The 15,747-nt window shown below is 39.9% G+C and overlaps 4 protein-coding genes across 8 annotated transcripts; 2 read left to right on the top strand and 2 right to left on the bottom strand.

The window, feature by feature from the left end:
* Positions 1-1,523: 1,523 nt before the first annotated feature.
* LOC124202634 (F-box/LRR-repeat protein 4-like) lies at positions 1,524-4,491 on the bottom strand. 2 transcript variants are annotated; one of them, XM_046598984.1, is made up of 6 exons: positions 4,253-4,491; positions 3,902-4,083; positions 3,644-3,811; positions 3,409-3,581; positions 3,165-3,325; positions 1,524-3,094 (listed from the first exon to the last, which is right to left on the bottom strand). In XM_046598984.1, the coding sequence occupies exons 3-6, from the start codon at positions 3,792-3,794 to the stop codon at positions 1,879-1,881; spliced, it is 1,701 nt and encodes a 566-aa protein (XP_046454940.1). In that variant the 5' UTR covers positions 3,795-3,811; positions 3,902-4,083; positions 4,253-4,491; the 3' UTR covers positions 1,524-1,878. The 2 variants fall into 2 exon arrangements, with proteins under 2 accessions (XP_046454940.1, XP_046454941.1); XM_046598985.1 differs by having other exon boundaries at positions 3,644-3,775.
* A 290-nt stretch (positions 4,492-4,781) lies between these two features.
* LOC124201672 (extensin-like) lies at positions 4,782-5,576 on the top strand. The gene has a single exon (XM_046597834.1). It carries the CDS (start codon positions 4,782-4,784, stop codon positions 5,574-5,576), a length of 795 nt encoding a protein of 264 aa, XP_046453790.1.
* Positions 5,577-5,731: 155 nt separating this feature from the next.
* On the bottom strand, positions 5,732-10,228 carry LOC124202638 (neurotrophin 1-like). Of its 4 annotated transcripts, none has more exons than XM_046598988.1 (5): positions 7,761-7,994; positions 7,437-7,646; positions 6,898-7,360; positions 5,979-6,146; positions 5,732-5,914 (listed from the first exon to the last, which is right to left on the bottom strand). In XM_046598988.1, the coding sequence occupies exons 1-4, from the start codon at positions 7,773-7,775 to the stop codon at positions 6,130-6,132; spliced, it is 705 nt and encodes a 234-aa protein (XP_046454944.1). In that variant the 5' UTR covers positions 7,776-7,994; the 3' UTR covers positions 5,732-5,914; positions 5,979-6,129. The 4 variants fall into 4 exon arrangements, 2 of the variants coding, with proteins under 2 accessions (XP_046454944.1, XP_046454945.1); XM_046598989.1 differs by having other exon boundaries at positions 5,979-6,140; positions 7,761-7,993; XR_006878278.1 differs by lacking the exons at positions 5,732-5,914; positions 5,979-6,146; positions 6,898-7,360; positions 7,761-7,994 and adding exons at positions 9,381-9,486; positions 9,561-9,688; positions 9,753-9,844; positions 9,948-10,228 and having other exon boundaries at positions 7,543-7,646.
* Positions 8,217-9,146, top strand: LOC124202639 (protein spaetzle-like). The gene is made up of 2 exons (XM_046598991.1): positions 8,217-8,372; positions 8,486-9,146. Exons 1-2 carry the CDS (start codon positions 8,355-8,357, stop codon positions 9,086-9,088), a joined length of 621 nt encoding a protein of 206 aa, XP_046454947.1. The 5' UTR covers positions 8,217-8,354; the 3' UTR covers positions 9,089-9,146.
* Positions 10,229-15,747: the final 5,519 nt, after the last annotated feature.

Here is a 15,747-nt window from a genome sequence, read left to right as displayed (position 1 = left end):
GTTCCTGGCGTTGAATAAAAATAATAATAAATCTCAAGACTCGAAGAAATCGGCAAGAATGATAAGGCTCAATGAGTTGAGATTTGAGCACCAGCTGGATAATGACGAATGACGTCAACGTTGCCATGACGAAGAGCGTACTACGTAATTGTAGAACCTTTCAGCGAAGTTGAAATCGAAGGTCTTCGAAGGGGAGTCAAGCCACCACTAAAAATAATTTCACAAACATCTTCATAATTAGATCCATCGATATTCAGTTGATGAAGCTTTTGGGTGAACGTAAGGCTTGTAAATCACTGTTGGTTAAACTATTAACTGTATAGAACGTCACTTGAGTCACTGTTCACAGATGGGAGATGGGCACATAGACACTGCTAAGTCAAGGCTACAAGTTGTGTGCTTTGTTGCTTTAAGTTCCAAGTGAATCAAGAAATTCAGCATCCTGTGTAACTTTTTGTTTAAGAAATCCTCCTGGTAAACTTTAAATAAGAGCTGCAACCATTTCCCAGCGCTTCAGATAAGGTAAATTGTGAATTCTTAATTAAAATCCCACTCAGGTTATTTTTGTTCCATTGCCAACTGTTCAACTATCTTGCATTGCTGTATTCCTTCAACTTGTTTTCCTATTTGATCAACACTAACACATACACCTTGCATTTCAGCATCTGTTATGTGGTGGCAACATCCATACAATCAATTCCCTACAAATAGAAATAAACAGTGTAAATAATTATAATAAAAGACCAAAGTACTGGACACCTTGAGTTTTTGCGATACCTCCAATGAGGTGTAAGGTGTCCTGCTGCAGAAGTGTCTGAATTGTTGGACTTGCAAATTTTCAAACTTGGAAACAACCAAAGCCACGAAGTCATCCCCATATAAGCAAAGAACCTAATATTTAATGATTTCAATTGCTAAAATTAAAAAATGATGCTATGTCAATTAATCACATAACAAGTTATCTATACTTACAAGACACCTCATTTATTCTCATTTTTCATTTCCCTCTAGAAGCCATCAAACTCTAAACTTTCAAGATGGGCTGCAGGGCTGTTAGCATGCTGTTAAGATAAGATATTGTTCTGTAGATTGTTTTTTATTGAGAACATTCATCATTTCTGTCAAAAGTTGCAGCACTGAGTAGCAAAGACAATTAAGTTAATTAAGTAAACTGGATTAAAGAAATGTACTCATAAGAGACAGGAAACTTACGCAACAATCGAAAAGGGCTTGGACTGTGTAGTCGGCGGATTCTTATTAGTTATGACACCAGTAATCTATATTGTTACCAAATATTCTACACATATTTTCATTTCTAACTTCTACTACTTGTGGCATTATGATAATTACTCTAAAATTCACCAATTAAAAATCTATCTGCTTTTAATAGGCCATGGTTTTCAACAAGACAAATTTACAACGTGTTTCTAGCAGACAGTTCAGGTTACATTGTTGCCAGATTTCTTAGGATCCTGATTTTTTATTTTCTGGTTTGGAAGGAAAATCTGAATGTTCACCGAAAATCAGTTCAAACCTTTATTAGTGGGTGTGATCACGCTAAAAATACAGAAATCCAATCGTACCCTTTCGGCATACATGTTACATGAGAAGAGGGAAAGACAAGATGTATCATTTTCGCTATCAGGCTTCAAGAGTCATTTTCAGTTTAGGAAAATTGAGGGAAGAAAACAAAACAGTAGTTCATAACTAAAACACCACTTAGGACACTAAGCAATAAAAGAAGCATACGAGTTTGTTTCTGCAAACAACACATTTCATGAAGACGACACATGAACACATGACGAATAAGGAACATTTACAGATTATCGCTCAATCGCTAAATCTCACAGCAATAAATCTTATTGGAAATCTTCAAAATTACAACCACCGTTCAAAATCATATCCATCCGAAGATTCCGAAGATTCCTCCCAATTTTCGTAATCGCCGGCCTCTCCATTTTGGTCCTCATGATAATCATATTCGTCTTCAGACCTTTTACCGTGAAAATAAACATCACATTCTTCGAAGTTATCGAACTGAATCACTATTTGCCAGTTGTTCATTTTAGCTTGCTTTTTCCAATAATCAACATTACTCTTCGTTACTTGACGACACCAACGTAACACGATCTTCTTAAGAGGGTTTTGGGCGTTCATGAAGACATCAATTCCTTTCTCGGTCACATTGTGGCATTTTTTAACTTCCAAACTTTCAAGATGATGGAACTTTTGAACTCGAGCGACCTCTTGGAGGACGTCGTCATTGAGCGTACAACAACACTCAATGTATATGTCCATAAGAGAAGGTGCAGACAACAACAAGACGAGGTGTTTGCGCGGAATACTGATAGGCCTACTTGAGTTTCCCGCATACAGGCTCAGCTTTTCAAGTTGCTTTAAAACTAGAGACTCATTCTTAACACATTCTTCATCCAATTTGGCGGTGAAATAACTAAAACAATCGATGAGCTCAAGGAATTGAAGGTTAGGGCAAAGCTGTGTGATTACTTGAATATTGACATCACACAGATTGGATACAGAGAGTGACTTAAGTGAATTTCCAAAAGCTTTTAAGATTGGAGTCACACCGCCACCAAACGTGAACGTGACATAGGAACTGCAGTCATCAATAGATCCATTCAATTTCAGTTTGCGGAGTTTTTCAAGGGATAACAAACTTAGCAAATCACTATCGGTCAGTCCTTGGACGATATTGATTTCTACATCAATCACAAAGGGACACAGAGACAAAACCAATCCAAAACTTTTGGGGATGTAGTCGCAATGAGAAGCTATTTCCAAATTCATCAGGGAATACTTCTGAATCTCCGGGGATCGATTCAAGAAATCTTTTTTGTGAATTCCTGCTAAGATTTGTACAGTAGCCATATCCCAGATTTTAAGACTACGGAAAGTTTCCAAGCCCAATTGGATTCCTGCTTTGGTGATTTTAGTACCATACGAACCCAATTTAAGAAGAGATTTGTGCAGTCCCAATTTTTCATCTTCCCTTCCTAGATTATGTGCAGCACTAACACACAGCTTTTTAACTCCAATATCTGAAATATTTTGGCACTCCGTTAACTCCAGTTCTCTACAACAGAAAACATAAATTTATATGTATTAAACCAAATCTAGCATCAAACAAACTTGTTTAGGCCTACATCAAATCTGTGCAATAAGTTCCTATTACTTCCAAGCTGCTGTCCTCAGTTTCAGTATGTGAAATGTCCAGAACTTGTAGTTTTACTAACATAGGAATGACAGTAGTCAAGAATTTGTCATTTCTGAGAGATGACCAGCGGAGAGATAGGTTTTTTAAGTACTAAAAAGAAAGAATTGTCAAGTCTTGGTCTTTGCCTCTGTGGTTAAAAAAATATAAAGATTATTAAGAATATAAAATCTTACTATGCATCTCAATGAATTCGGTTCAAAACGAATAGAACTATCATCTTCCTTTGACAAATATCTCAGATTCAAATTCAAGGTCACTAGTTGTGGAGCTGCCAATAAACCAAGGAATTTTTTCAAACATCTTTTGGTTTGAAGAGCACAGATGATTTCCTCCAAGAACTTCGATGCTAATAAATAAATTTTAAAAATTTCAGTAACAACTGTGATCGGTGCTAGGTTGGCAACTTACGTAATTGATCAAAAGGACTTTGGCTTGTTTGGTTGCTAATAGTGGTAGCAAAATCAGCACTTGGTAGCTTCTCACACAACACAGTCATGTTGTTTTTGACGTATTCAAGACATAATTGGGACAGCGACTTTACTGCAATCAATTGCGGCATAATGGATTTTTCATTAACTATTCAAGTTTTAAGATTAGTAATTTGCCTTGTTGATTTCCATCAATAATGTTAATACGATTTCCAAGACTACAGCTCAGAATACTCACATTCAGAACAGTCCAAGCTACCCAAATTGGAATACAAAAAGAAGGGTTCAATTATGAAATGTTCCAGCTGCGTCAACTCTTCTCTTCTTCGGCGCTGGGATAAAACTGTTGACCCTGGGAAAGGGGAAGAAGACGCGTCGAGAACTCGAGATTACTCGACCGTCGTCCAGAGAACCAGAAAACTAAAAAGGGTGGACAAAAAGAGAAGAGCAGAATAAATTTGCTGGAGGGCGACTATACGTAACCTAGGTAACCGTGGTAGACATAGCAACACGTTATAGTCTATGGTAGCAATATGATTAAGAGTTAAAACCCATCAGTTTCCAACGTAAATGATCATTAATTTGTTACCTTCGTGATTAACAAGAATCTAATGAGGTACAATATGCAAACGTCAAACTTAAATGAACTTTACAATTTCTCCCTACAGATTATAAAGATCAAATGACTAACAACGACCGTTCTAGACTTTTTTTTCCTTAGCCCTAAAATTTAGATTCCTGACTTGTTAATCATGCTTTCACTATCTTTCGCAGCATCAGCACTGCACCCTGTGCTCTGTATTCTGAAACTGTAAGTACTCAGTACTGTACATCGCCATACTGTGACGTTGCCATTTCGAGTCTTCGTTTTATGAGATCGGAAGTTAGGTAATTATATTATTACCACAAAAATTGCTCACTTACTATGTTTGAACAATATTTGAAAATACATGATATTAACTGAAAACTTATTTTTGTAAAGACATTTAATGAAATTATGTTAATAATTTTTAAAATAGAGTGTGTTTGAAATCTTGCGAGATTTCTAACGGATGTTCTCCTCTATATATGATGAAGAAGACAGTAACATTAAATACTAAAGAGATTACTAAACAAAAATGAAAAAAAGTAATGATTCACCTACGCCACCACCGGCAAATTTACCATCATTACCAGATCCCAAAAAGATTCCGGTAAAGCCAGCCCAAATTGCCAGCCTAATTTCTACTAAGAAAATGATTCCGGCTCCTCCCAGACCTAAAGTGGCTCCCGCTTCCCCCAAAACGGAACCTGTCGGCTCAGCATCTGAAGACAAACCGTCAGCTCCGGTTAAACCGTCTCCAATAAAAGCAACATCTGAATCAGTTACTCCGGTCAGTCAGGGATCATCCTCTTCACAAAAAAGCCCTGCAACTTCCAAGAGTCTCTTTTCGGCCAGATCGAACGGACCGGCTCCAATTCCGCCAAAAACTGAACCTGTAGTCACCACAAACTCTGCAGCCCGACCGGCAGTACCTCCGCGTCAACCGTCTGCGGTAATACCGGTGACACCTGGATCGGCCCCTACACAGAGTGGCCCTGCAACTTCCGCCAGTTCTCTTCCGGCCAGACGGACCCAAGCGGCACCGATACCACCAATAATTGTACCGGCTGTTGCCCCAAACTCTGTAGCCAGACCAGCAGAGGCTTTAGGTAAACCGTCCACGGTACCGGAAATATCTTCGTCCAAGGCGACTTCCGCTGGGGCTCCAAAGCTTCCGGTCGCTGCTGAAAAACCACAATCAGAAGGTCTTACTGGTGGCGGGAAAGAAGAACGGACATCTAAGCAGGCCACAAAATCTTCAAACAAGATTTCCTGGAAAAAGATATGCAGAAATACACTATTGTTTTTCTTTTGTTGTTGTCTGCCGTAAAACCGGAAGAAATGGATCTGTAGTATTGCAACGGAGGAGTGGTTAGAGAGATACTGGAAGGGAGATAGAAACTGGAAGAGGTTAAAAGAGAAGAGGAAAAGGTTCAGGAAGTTTGACATGGAAAAATATGGCCCGAAGAGGAAGAACAATTGAACTGAGAATGACTATGACTTTTAATATGAATAACCTTACTTAATCAATAATACATCCTGGATGCTATCAATAAACATTTTTTAAAATCTCTTACGAATATTATCGTGTTGACTCCTTATTCGCTCCATTGTTGAAAGCAACTAAATAATAAAAGACTTGTCTTCGAAAAGCTCAACCCATCAGCCCTTAATGAAAATAGGAAACCATTACAAATTAAAGCAATTTTTTACAGGACCAGATAAGACTTACCGGAAATATTCAGGATTTGTAGCATACATTTGCTGCACAATATCGATTTCGAGGAAATTTGTAGCCTTTAGTTAGACCGTTCTCTTGTTGCTGGTTGTTGATGTGTGACATGCGTCTTTTAGGAGGAGCTGCAGCGTTTCCACATAGTCACTCACATTGAGTCTGAAACTACAAACAAAATAAATCAGAAATTAAGAAGGGAAATGAGGAATTCCAGTAAAATGCATAGAAAATGATATTTTTATTAAATATTACCGAGTTGAAAAAGACCTAAAAATCTTGTGGTAGTGCTATGGAATATGAGGTTTTTTTTTTTTTAAATTTAATCCGTTATTACGCAAGTGGGTCAACAATTCAGTGAAAAAACAAATCTCGATGAACTAAATTATTTTTTCTCCATTTAACCCTGAAACACATTGGCGAAAACTAGGCTACTAACCGACGATACCGCAGTGTCAGACATCCACAAAAATCACTGGATCTCACGACTCAGTTGTCGTTCCTTATTGAGTGAGAGTCCTTCAAGTGACATCTTGTTGCCTGATTTGGAACCATCGTCAGTGTTGATACCAACAAATATAGGCTGAAGATTGGAATTCCTCTAACAATAGGCAAATTATTTCTTTCAATTCAATTTCAACGACAAAATATTTAAAAAGTTTTCTTTTGTGGAAGCCCAATCTTATCCATTTTTATTCTGAAATTTCTCTGTATGATTTGGTAATAATATTCTTCAGATTTCACATTTCAACCAAATGAAATACAAGAGCAGAATTTCAAATTGATAGATTCAAGTTATGTTATTTTAAGAAAAGTGTTAGTTAAGTTATCATCGTAAGGTCCACATGACAGTTTAAAATTAAATGAACATCACGATGGAATTTCATTTGGAAAAATTAATTTAGTCAGTGGAGTTTACCGGGAATGTGGCAAGAGCAGGCTGATGGCAACTTGTAGATGTCGATGAAGATTCCCTTCTGGGGATCGCAGGGATCGAAGGAAAGCATCCGCTGGTAAACAAATTTTTGCAGACATTTGCTGCCGAAACAAGGGGCCAAGGTGCGACAAGATGCACCGGGGAACAAACAAGTTTCGACGCGTTGAGTCTGGGTGTATCCGGGCCAGGCGTTTTCTTGGACGATGACCCGCCATTCTCCATCGACATTCACTGCTCGGAGTGGGCGAGCATAAACGACGTCGCTAGGGCAGATGTATCCCTCGTCACCAGACCAGTGGCCCTTCTCGAAGAATTTCCCTTTGTAGTTGGAGTAGTCGAAGTGCGCCTCAGCCAAAGAGGTCAGTCCATCGACCAAATTATCGGCCGACTGATCGGCAACATCTGCGTATTTCTTCAGCACCAACGGGTCGTATTCGATGGCGTACTGAGTCGAAATCAATAAGACAAAAGTAAATGAAACAGTTTGAGAAGTGAATCAAAGTGAGAACTAAACTTAATACCTTGACCTCTTTCTCCGGATATTCGGTGTCTTTCAGACAAAAAGTTTCAGTGCCGGTTTTGGCGCAGGTTGGTGCCTTTCGCGGGTTGCAGTAATTGTTGTACTTCTGGCCATAAGCTGCTGGATAGGCTGGTTTGGGATATTGCTGGGGCTCAGCAGCTGCCTCTGGATCGGCAAACACTCCAGCAAGCAAGATGGCACAGATGCATAACTGTAAATGTTAAAAAATGGTGAAATTAGGATGACGTTAAAGAGGTTCATCAACATTCGATTACAGAATAAATGAATCCCAAATGGTTTTGTTTGCGATTAAACTATTACTTACTATAACAGTTTTCATTTCGATTGTGCTTTTCGTGAACGCAACTGTGCGAATTAACAAGCTGTACTGTTGATTGTCAGTTGCAAACTGATGCAGATTAGTCAAAGGACGAGGGTTTTTTATACGTCTCCACCAATTCAGTGAAAAATGCCCTCAATTGCATTCAGACGGTCGAGTTTACTTAATTTCAGTTTCACTCGTGGTAAACCTATTCTCACCTGAACGAACTCACTTTCCTTTAGATTTCGAATGGAAGCTGCAATTGTCATTGAAAGAAACTCAATTACCACAACAACTCTACAATTAGTTGATTTCGCGTCAAATTTATTTCCACACTAAATAATTTGAATTACTCCATCAGCATTGCATAACGGATTTAATTATAAAATAAAATTGGTTTAGGTAAATTGCGGTTCACCTCATTTCTACCTATCGCGCGTAAATAGAGATGGTCAGCCAATCAGAACGGAAAGGGTGCAACATACGCAGCAATGAAGACACAATTTGTATAAAAAGTTTGCCTGGTTTGTTTTTTGAATCAGTCGTGTTCAAAGCAGATAACTGAAACAAATAAAATATTTAACACTGGTTAACAGAATGTCCATCAAATTGGCTGTAAGTTGTTTGGTTTTGTTTCTGATTGTTTTTAATAGAGAAATATTATTCGTATGTCAATGTTTTCCGTAAAAAGAACGCCTACGAATGATTAATCTTTTTTAAAAACCCAGATTATCGCTTCGCTGATAGTGATTGGCGTTTTCTCCGATCCTGAGCCCAGCCACTATAAAGCTCCTCCTCCCTACGGTGCCCAGCCAAAGTACGAATACGTCGAGATTCCGCACTGCGCCAAAAACACGACCAAGTCCTGGTGCCTGGAAGACTCTGAATATCCCCAACACGAAGTGCAACAAGCCCTGGACCAACACTACCAAGCCGTCGTAGCTTTCTACAAGGACAAACTGGCCAACACTGAGAATTCAGTCGACGGACTGGACAAGTTGAACGACGAGGTTTACCTTTGCCCGAGTTCCACCGATTACGTCCGTCCTTTCCGGGCCATCAACGTCGACGGCAAGTGGCGGACCATCGTCAACGGCGTCGAGTCTTACGGCATCAAGTACACGCAAACTGCTCGAATTGAAGAATGCGACGTGGTCGTGGGCACCACCTGCCCCTTGGTCCCGTCCTGCTACGAGTCCAAGTGCGTCCAGAAAAATATTTTCCATCGCTTCTTGGTCTACAACCCAAAAGACTACACCTTCCCTTTCGCCATTGAAAAATTCAAGTTGCCCGGATCGTGCGGATGCGTCGTTGGAGCTTTTCACCTTTAAAGTTTAAATTATGACTACATAAATATCACAATAAAGAATATGGATTTTTGCTACATAATTTCGACTCCAAATAATTTTTTTAGGGCGTTTGTTTTGTAGATAAAATGCAAAGGCCCTAACAGTTCAGACGTAAGACATGTCAATGTTTTATAAGATTCGACGATTGCACGAATTTTCGTAATTATCAGAATCGTCTAACAATGAGAAGAGATTCTCGTTTCGCATGTAACGTGTGCACTACCACTAAAATCAACAGGGGTCATGCAATGGGATTGAAAAGAAATGTTCATACCTTTGTGTAAAATCTTCGACGATGACTTCTCGGTCGAACGGTCGTCCGCGTGGAGAACTTCTTTCAAATTCAGATGCAGTTGTAGTAAAATATCAACACATTGTTCCTAAAAAGGCAACGAAAAAAGGATAAATATGTTTCACTTTTAATGGGAATTCCAAGTAAAATATAGATATTTACTCCAGTATAAGTGAATGCTGATAAACGTTTTGTTTTGATGGCGTAGCAATATCAGGGGTGTAAATATCTGGGACATTCCTTTTCACTGTTGACTTGGGTCTATGTTTCTCCATTTCTTTCGGGATAATCTTTAATAAGATGAAAAATTCAGTTGTTAATGTCAAGTTTCAGTATAGACTAGTGTTGGTGTACCTTGCTTGGGTCCCCTTCATCAGACACTGGCTATTCACTGGATTCTTCATCAAGTAGAAACGACTGCAACAGTCACACCGTTATTGGGAAGCCTAGACTTCCAGTTTTTTTTAATATTGTGGCATTTTTTTAGCTAAGGGATTGTGTGACATGGTGTAACATTGAACAGGCAAAGGTCCACAAGGAAAAATTTACCTGTAGAGTCTCTCTTTCAGTATGGAAAGATTGTGAAAATCCAATGCAGGTGAAAGAACCATGGCTCATTTCTACATAAGTTGCCCGAAATTGTGTTGCAAATGCTCACTACACTGGTAGCAATTCTAAGTTTAATCTTTCAACTACAATTGATGAGCTTCTTCATAAATTATAAAATGTGTATCGATGAAATAAAAGCCCTACCAACACAGGCAAAGTAGACTTCGAATCGATGGCCACTCCGACGTGATTTTTGGCGGCCGGAAGCTGCGGTCAGCAGACGAACTTGTATCAGATTGGAACCGGTGTTGCCAATTCTACTTGTTGCTAATAAAATGTTTCAAACACTCATTCGATTTTTTTAAAGCAGTTAAATCTGGTTAAATCTATAAATATGGTTGAATAACATTTTTAGTCAAATATGATGCATATGAAAATATGATATTGTCGACCGAATGTATTATTTAATGTTGTGCCATGAAATAAAATAAACATCCAGGCTTGCAAGTTACTAAAAAGACAATTAAGCCTAAAAGTAAACGAAAAACAAGGCTGTTATTACTCATAGTCCCTTGCAGCTTCGTGGTATATTTTTACCCGAAATTGGCGTCCTATTTGAAAGCGATGCTTTCATCTTCGCTTGTACCAAGCAAACTAGCCTACTCCGCCCATCTCCGTTCATGCTGTTATTCCGAGATGCTCCGTCAGGATCTCGACCGAACGATGATGATAGTCTTGTTTTCTCACTGCGCTATTCAGAAGGGTCGGTGACTCGTTGTGTTTGCTTTCAGAAGATGCGTACGTAATGTATCAAATTGTGAATGTGATCTCATATAATATGCCCACATCCTACGCTATGTAGATCCGTTTCAATCGGTATTACGTCATCCCACTTTACTAGTTTTTACGCACCAATTCATTCGGACGTCAGCAAATGTCGTCGGTTTTCTTATCGACACGATTCCATCATATTTATTTATTTTTAAATCCTGATTATGCTAAACGTATTTCAATACAATTTATTTTGTTATTTTCATATTTCCCTTATTTTATTAGTTATTGTTGACGACGTGTAAAGTAAACCCTCGCATGAGCTGTTTGGCTATTCCGGCCTGGTATATAAAACACGCCAACTGTTATAGAGACTCATCCGCAGGCGGAGAGTCAGCCGACACATGTATTTCTCTCCCACCAGCACATCCAGCAGCAGCACAGCCGATCGATCCTCCGCTGGAAGGCTTTTTATTCTAAATGGGCAACATCAATTTTATGCTGGGCTGACTTCCAACTTGCATGCTAATAAATAAATTACGGTGACTGCTGCTGCGTGAACAAAACAATGTCCGACATACACTTTAAACCACTCCACCTCGACTCTTTAGATTTAAAGTTACTTGATCGTTAAACTACATACGCTGGCGACTTAGTTGGGTGCCCCAGTCACGCGACTTGCACGTTTCCAAAAGAGACAGACATAACAACAATCAGCAGCATGCGTCGGATATGGTCAATCGACGCAGCACATCATTCCTGGAACTATCAGTGATCCCTGTCTTGACTGGAAAATTTGGCGCTGACAAAACAATTCGGGGAAAGATGTCTTAGTTGTAGAATATCGGATGAATTATATATAAAATGATAGGCGATATCTCTTTTGCAGACTCTGATTATTTGGACCACCGCTCGGAGATGGATGAAATGAGAGAATCCGCTGCTGCTGCTGGAGTCGATTTGGTTAATTTAAACGGTGCCAATCTGGGTTGTTGTGGTGTGTGTGTCTGTATAAGGAAAATCCGATTCGATAGGCTCCGGTTTCCAATGCTGTATTATAAACATCCTGCAGGCATTTGGCTCCCGTCCGTTGATGTCGTGGTTGATTACGCAATATCCCTCGATTTCTACGTCAGCCGTTATCTATGCTAAATATGCATCTATGGGAAATGTTGAAAAACTAAAACTGAACATAGAAAAATCGAATTTACTCGGTAGGGAATTGAAGTCAAATGAATTAGGAAACAGCAAATGAATTCAGAATAATTATCTACTCTGCTGTTGGCTCACCGACACCTATTCAGGTGTGATGTAACCGTTGCGTACGTGATGCGGCAAACCGATTTGATATTACGTCCTTTGATAGATACTATCATCTGAAACACGTCTATCTAGCATGACGAATATTACCGGTTTATCTATGATCTAATTTGGCTGGAGCCAAAAAATTATTTCCGACTTTTCCGCATCTTTTTTTAAAAATAAACGAAAGAAGTTCACTGAGCTTGTCTCAAGGGCGTCAGCTCAAAAACCCAGATAATATTAATGAACCAGGTAGTAGTAACTTTTTTATAGATACAGAAGCTAGGAGAGACACTCGTGTGTAACATGTCAACCATCATTTCAGCACATTTCGGGCGACTTGCGCTGACGAGAATATTACACGCTTAACGATTCCGGGCAGCAGGGCAAATAATCTTCCGCCTTTTATCGCATCCGCGCCAAACCGTCGCCATCCGCGCGCTTTGAAAATCAATTAAATCCCAGATAGTAATCAACCTTGAATCTAGTTTTTTTTACACATGTCAGACGAACGTTCCTATAAATTTTTCCACTTTTAATTAAAAATTAATAAATTGAAGTTTTTTAATTGATTCAATTTTAATTCGATCGTTACATAAGATATCGTTCTTTTATTCACGACGAGAAAGTAAAGAAACAAAATTAAAAGTATTTCGTGAAAAACCCGGGACACGATTATTTTATACATACCAGTTTGATTGCGTCTGCGCGTGCAGTCTCCCCCTAGGCAGAAGGACCCCCCCCCCCTGACTCTATACTCCACCCCACCTGACCCCCCTCCCATCTCTTATATGTTTTTGTGAATGTACCCAAGGATTTTGGCTTACTTTTTTCGCGGGACTGGAAGGGTGGTGGGTTGCGTGAAAAACCAGAAGAGGAAGGGAAGGAGCGTTCGTATATATTCGGGTAAGGTGGCGTGATTCCTTTCACAGAGCGACTGCTCGTCTCCGACTGAGCACAACGTCGAAAGTTTTCTCCTCGCCAGCACTCCCGCACGCACATCAGCCCCCCATATACAGCACACACACGTTTCACGCAGACAAAAGGCAACATTGCCATATTTCTATCCAAAAACCCAGAGCAGCAGCCCTCACCCCCCTTCTTTGTTCGGGCTCGACCAAATTCTTTGCTAAAACAAATTTCGTGTCGTTATTTTAAAATCATTCACGCCGTGTGAAAACCTGTTCCAGTGTGTTATTCTTCTTCTCGATATTTCCGATTGAACGAAATTCAGCGCCTTGGGGTAAGTTTCTATTTACACAATTCAATTATTTGATTAAAAAATTCCGAAGCTCTCCAATTGCAAGTGTACACACAAGAGTTGTATATAGAAATCGAGATTAAGAGCGGGATATGTAATAAAGGAAGTGGCTCACGCCACAGCAGTGACGTCACTGCACATGTTAAGAGTGTACTACTATATATCGGCGCGGTTAAAAAGGAATGCGGTTACACGGTGTGTGTGTGTGTAGACGGCGGCTGCATACCGGAGAGAGAGAAAAACGAGAGCAACCGCCCAGGCAGTATATAGCCCAGGCACCGTATGCTCAACTATGTGATGACGCGGGAATCCCTTATAATTCTTTAGGGGGACCGTCTATAGAGTTACACACATCCCTATATAGACTATATTATATATCTTCACGTCCTCTTATATATTCCTTGTGTCTATGGCCAACCCACTGCTCCGATTGGTTGACACCAGTCCCGATCAATACAGCCCCGGGAATTTGGATATTTATTATTCCCCGTCGAAACAGACCCAGCTGTTTTGTTTTTTGTTACGCAACTGTCCCGAAACTATGTCGTTAAGAGTGCAAAGCTTACTAAAGCTCTACTATAACATTCCCAAGGTTGCTGCTGAAAATAGACAAAGAGAAGAAGCGACTGACCGCGTGAGGGCTTTGAACTCACCTTCATCACCATATCATTTTAAATATTTATCTTATTCGGGAATCAAAATAAAGGAAGAATTTGATTCATTCCATCCCGACAAATTTAATTTGACCTGATTGCGTAATGTAATAGTGAATAGAACGGGATATTCCGGGATATTCCCAACTGTCATTATCTAATCATTCTTTTCACTTTTATTATTATTATTCTGGGCCTTTCCAGCAGCAAAAAGAGAAGGGAAATTCGTTTCTCCTTGTCCCGAATTGATATGGTGCACGAAACACACAAATTTTCGGCGGATAGCGGATGGCGAAAGGCTGATGTAGACGCGGGAGCGGCCTGCTGATGTCGTGCAAACCCTTTTTTTTATTTTGAATTCCCATGACTGTGTGTAGAATCCGACATTGTCTAATTTAAATACTCCCAACTTTCTGTGATCATCACTTATAACAGCATAAACCTTAATGGCTTTGCTTCATCATTCACGCTAATGTATAATAGCTGCTGGCGGTTTTTATTAGGGCCATAGAACACCTCCCTACACCCCCCTATACACGATTAAGGCGTGATCAAGTGAAATTCCCGGCAATGCTGATGACAAATGTCGTTGCCAACTTATTATTGGCAGATCTATTTGGGCAAAAATAAAATAAAATAATCGATCGGATATTTCCGCGCTGGCGATTAAATTCCCATCAATGGATTCCCACGATGTGACGTCATCCAACCAGCTGTTTCAATGGCTAAAATCCCGACAGCAGTATATACAGCAGTTCTTTTCTAAGTTCTGTTTTGTTTGGTTTTTGTTATCGTGTTTCCCGGTGGCGTTCGTGCACCACCCCCACCGGTTTTTTCGCCGGTTATACATAGGGGAAAACCTCGCCGAGTCCCGCGCGTGATGCGGTAGCAACAGCCAACAAAAAAAGGCCCCAGACAAGCAGTCGCCAATTAAATTCAATTCTCCTTTTGTTTCTTCGTGTTTCTTGCGTGTAGATATAGAACTGGCAGCCGCCAGGCATTTTGCACAGAAGCTTGTAGAGCCGCCAAAAGAAACCAAACACGAGCGCGCGGTACCTACCACGGCGTGATATTAATGTTATGCATCAAAGGGAACTACCCCCGGCGTTCCTGGAAATTTCCTTTTGCTATACTGTATAACATTCTTTAATTTCAAACTTCTTTTTTGTTTGTTTTGTTTTTTCAAATTTCCCGCGAAATTACGAAATTCCCAAAAACTGCAATTTGTTGGGTAGAGACCGCTGGTGAATGTTGAGCAATTTAATAATCAGATCGATTTCAGCATCGACTGGTGCTGCTGCAGTCGGCTATAACTAATGGGACCCTTCAGCTCTTTTATCCAACATCAATCTCGTGTAAAAATCCCTTTTTTTTTCTTATATTCTTTCTTTTCTGATGGCCGTTGCGAAGGAAAGAGATTCACGATAGGTCACGTACGCATCGTCTGAACTGTAATGTGCATCAGTCACGAAAAGAAGAAGAAGAATGGCAGTTGCAGCAGCAGCGCGGTGGAATTCAACCGGAATCAAAGAAATCAGAACGAAGCTCACAGCTGAGAGTGTGCCGTCACCATTTGGATTGATCGGTTAAACGTACCATGACCCACTTTCGCAACCAACAATTACACACACACACACAAGCTAGTACTACCATTCAAAGAAGAAAATGACAATTACGTGTAGGGGGCTGTGCTGGTCTGTGCGGACACGATCGATGTAGAAATAAAACGAAATCAAAGTGGAGCAGGAAAAACCGAAATGAGTTATTTGTAATCGCCTGTTGTTTTTCTACTTACCTCCTCTGTCTTACGATC

The sequence above is a fragment of the Daphnia pulex genome, chromosome 9 (genome assembly GCF_021134715.1).
Source record: "Daphnia pulex isolate KAP4 chromosome 9, ASM2113471v1".
Classification (NCBI taxonomy): Eukaryota; Metazoa; Arthropoda; class Branchiopoda; order Diplostraca; family Daphniidae; genus Daphnia; species Daphnia pulex.
The sequence above is the reverse complement of the archived record's forward strand: the minus strand, read 5'-3'. Positions and strand labels throughout refer to the sequence as shown.

Excerpts from the sequence above, each read along its gene's own strand:
- LOC124202634 (XM_046598984.1), bottom strand. The coding sequence starts at position 3,794 with ATGCCGCAATTGATTGCAGTAAAGTCGCTGTCCCAATTATGTCTTGAA. Across the intron at positions 3,582-3,643 it reads AAGTCCTTTTGATCAATTAC|CATCGAAGTTCTTGGAGGAA; the intron begins GTAAGTTGCCAA and ends TTTATTTATTAG. Across the intron at positions 3,326-3,408 it reads CGAATTCATTGAGATGCATA|TACTTAAAAAACCTATCTCT; the intron begins GTAAGATTTTAT and ends CTTTCTTTTTAG.
- LOC124201672 (XM_046597834.1), top strand. The coding sequence starts at position 4,782 with ATGAAAAAAAGTAATGATTCACCTACGCCACCACCGGCAAATTTACCA.
- LOC124202638 (XM_046598988.1), bottom strand. Across the intron at positions 7,361-7,436 it reads ATCCGGAGAAAGAGGTCAAG|TACGCCATCGAATACGACCC; the intron begins GTATTAAGTTTA and ends ATTTCGACTCAG.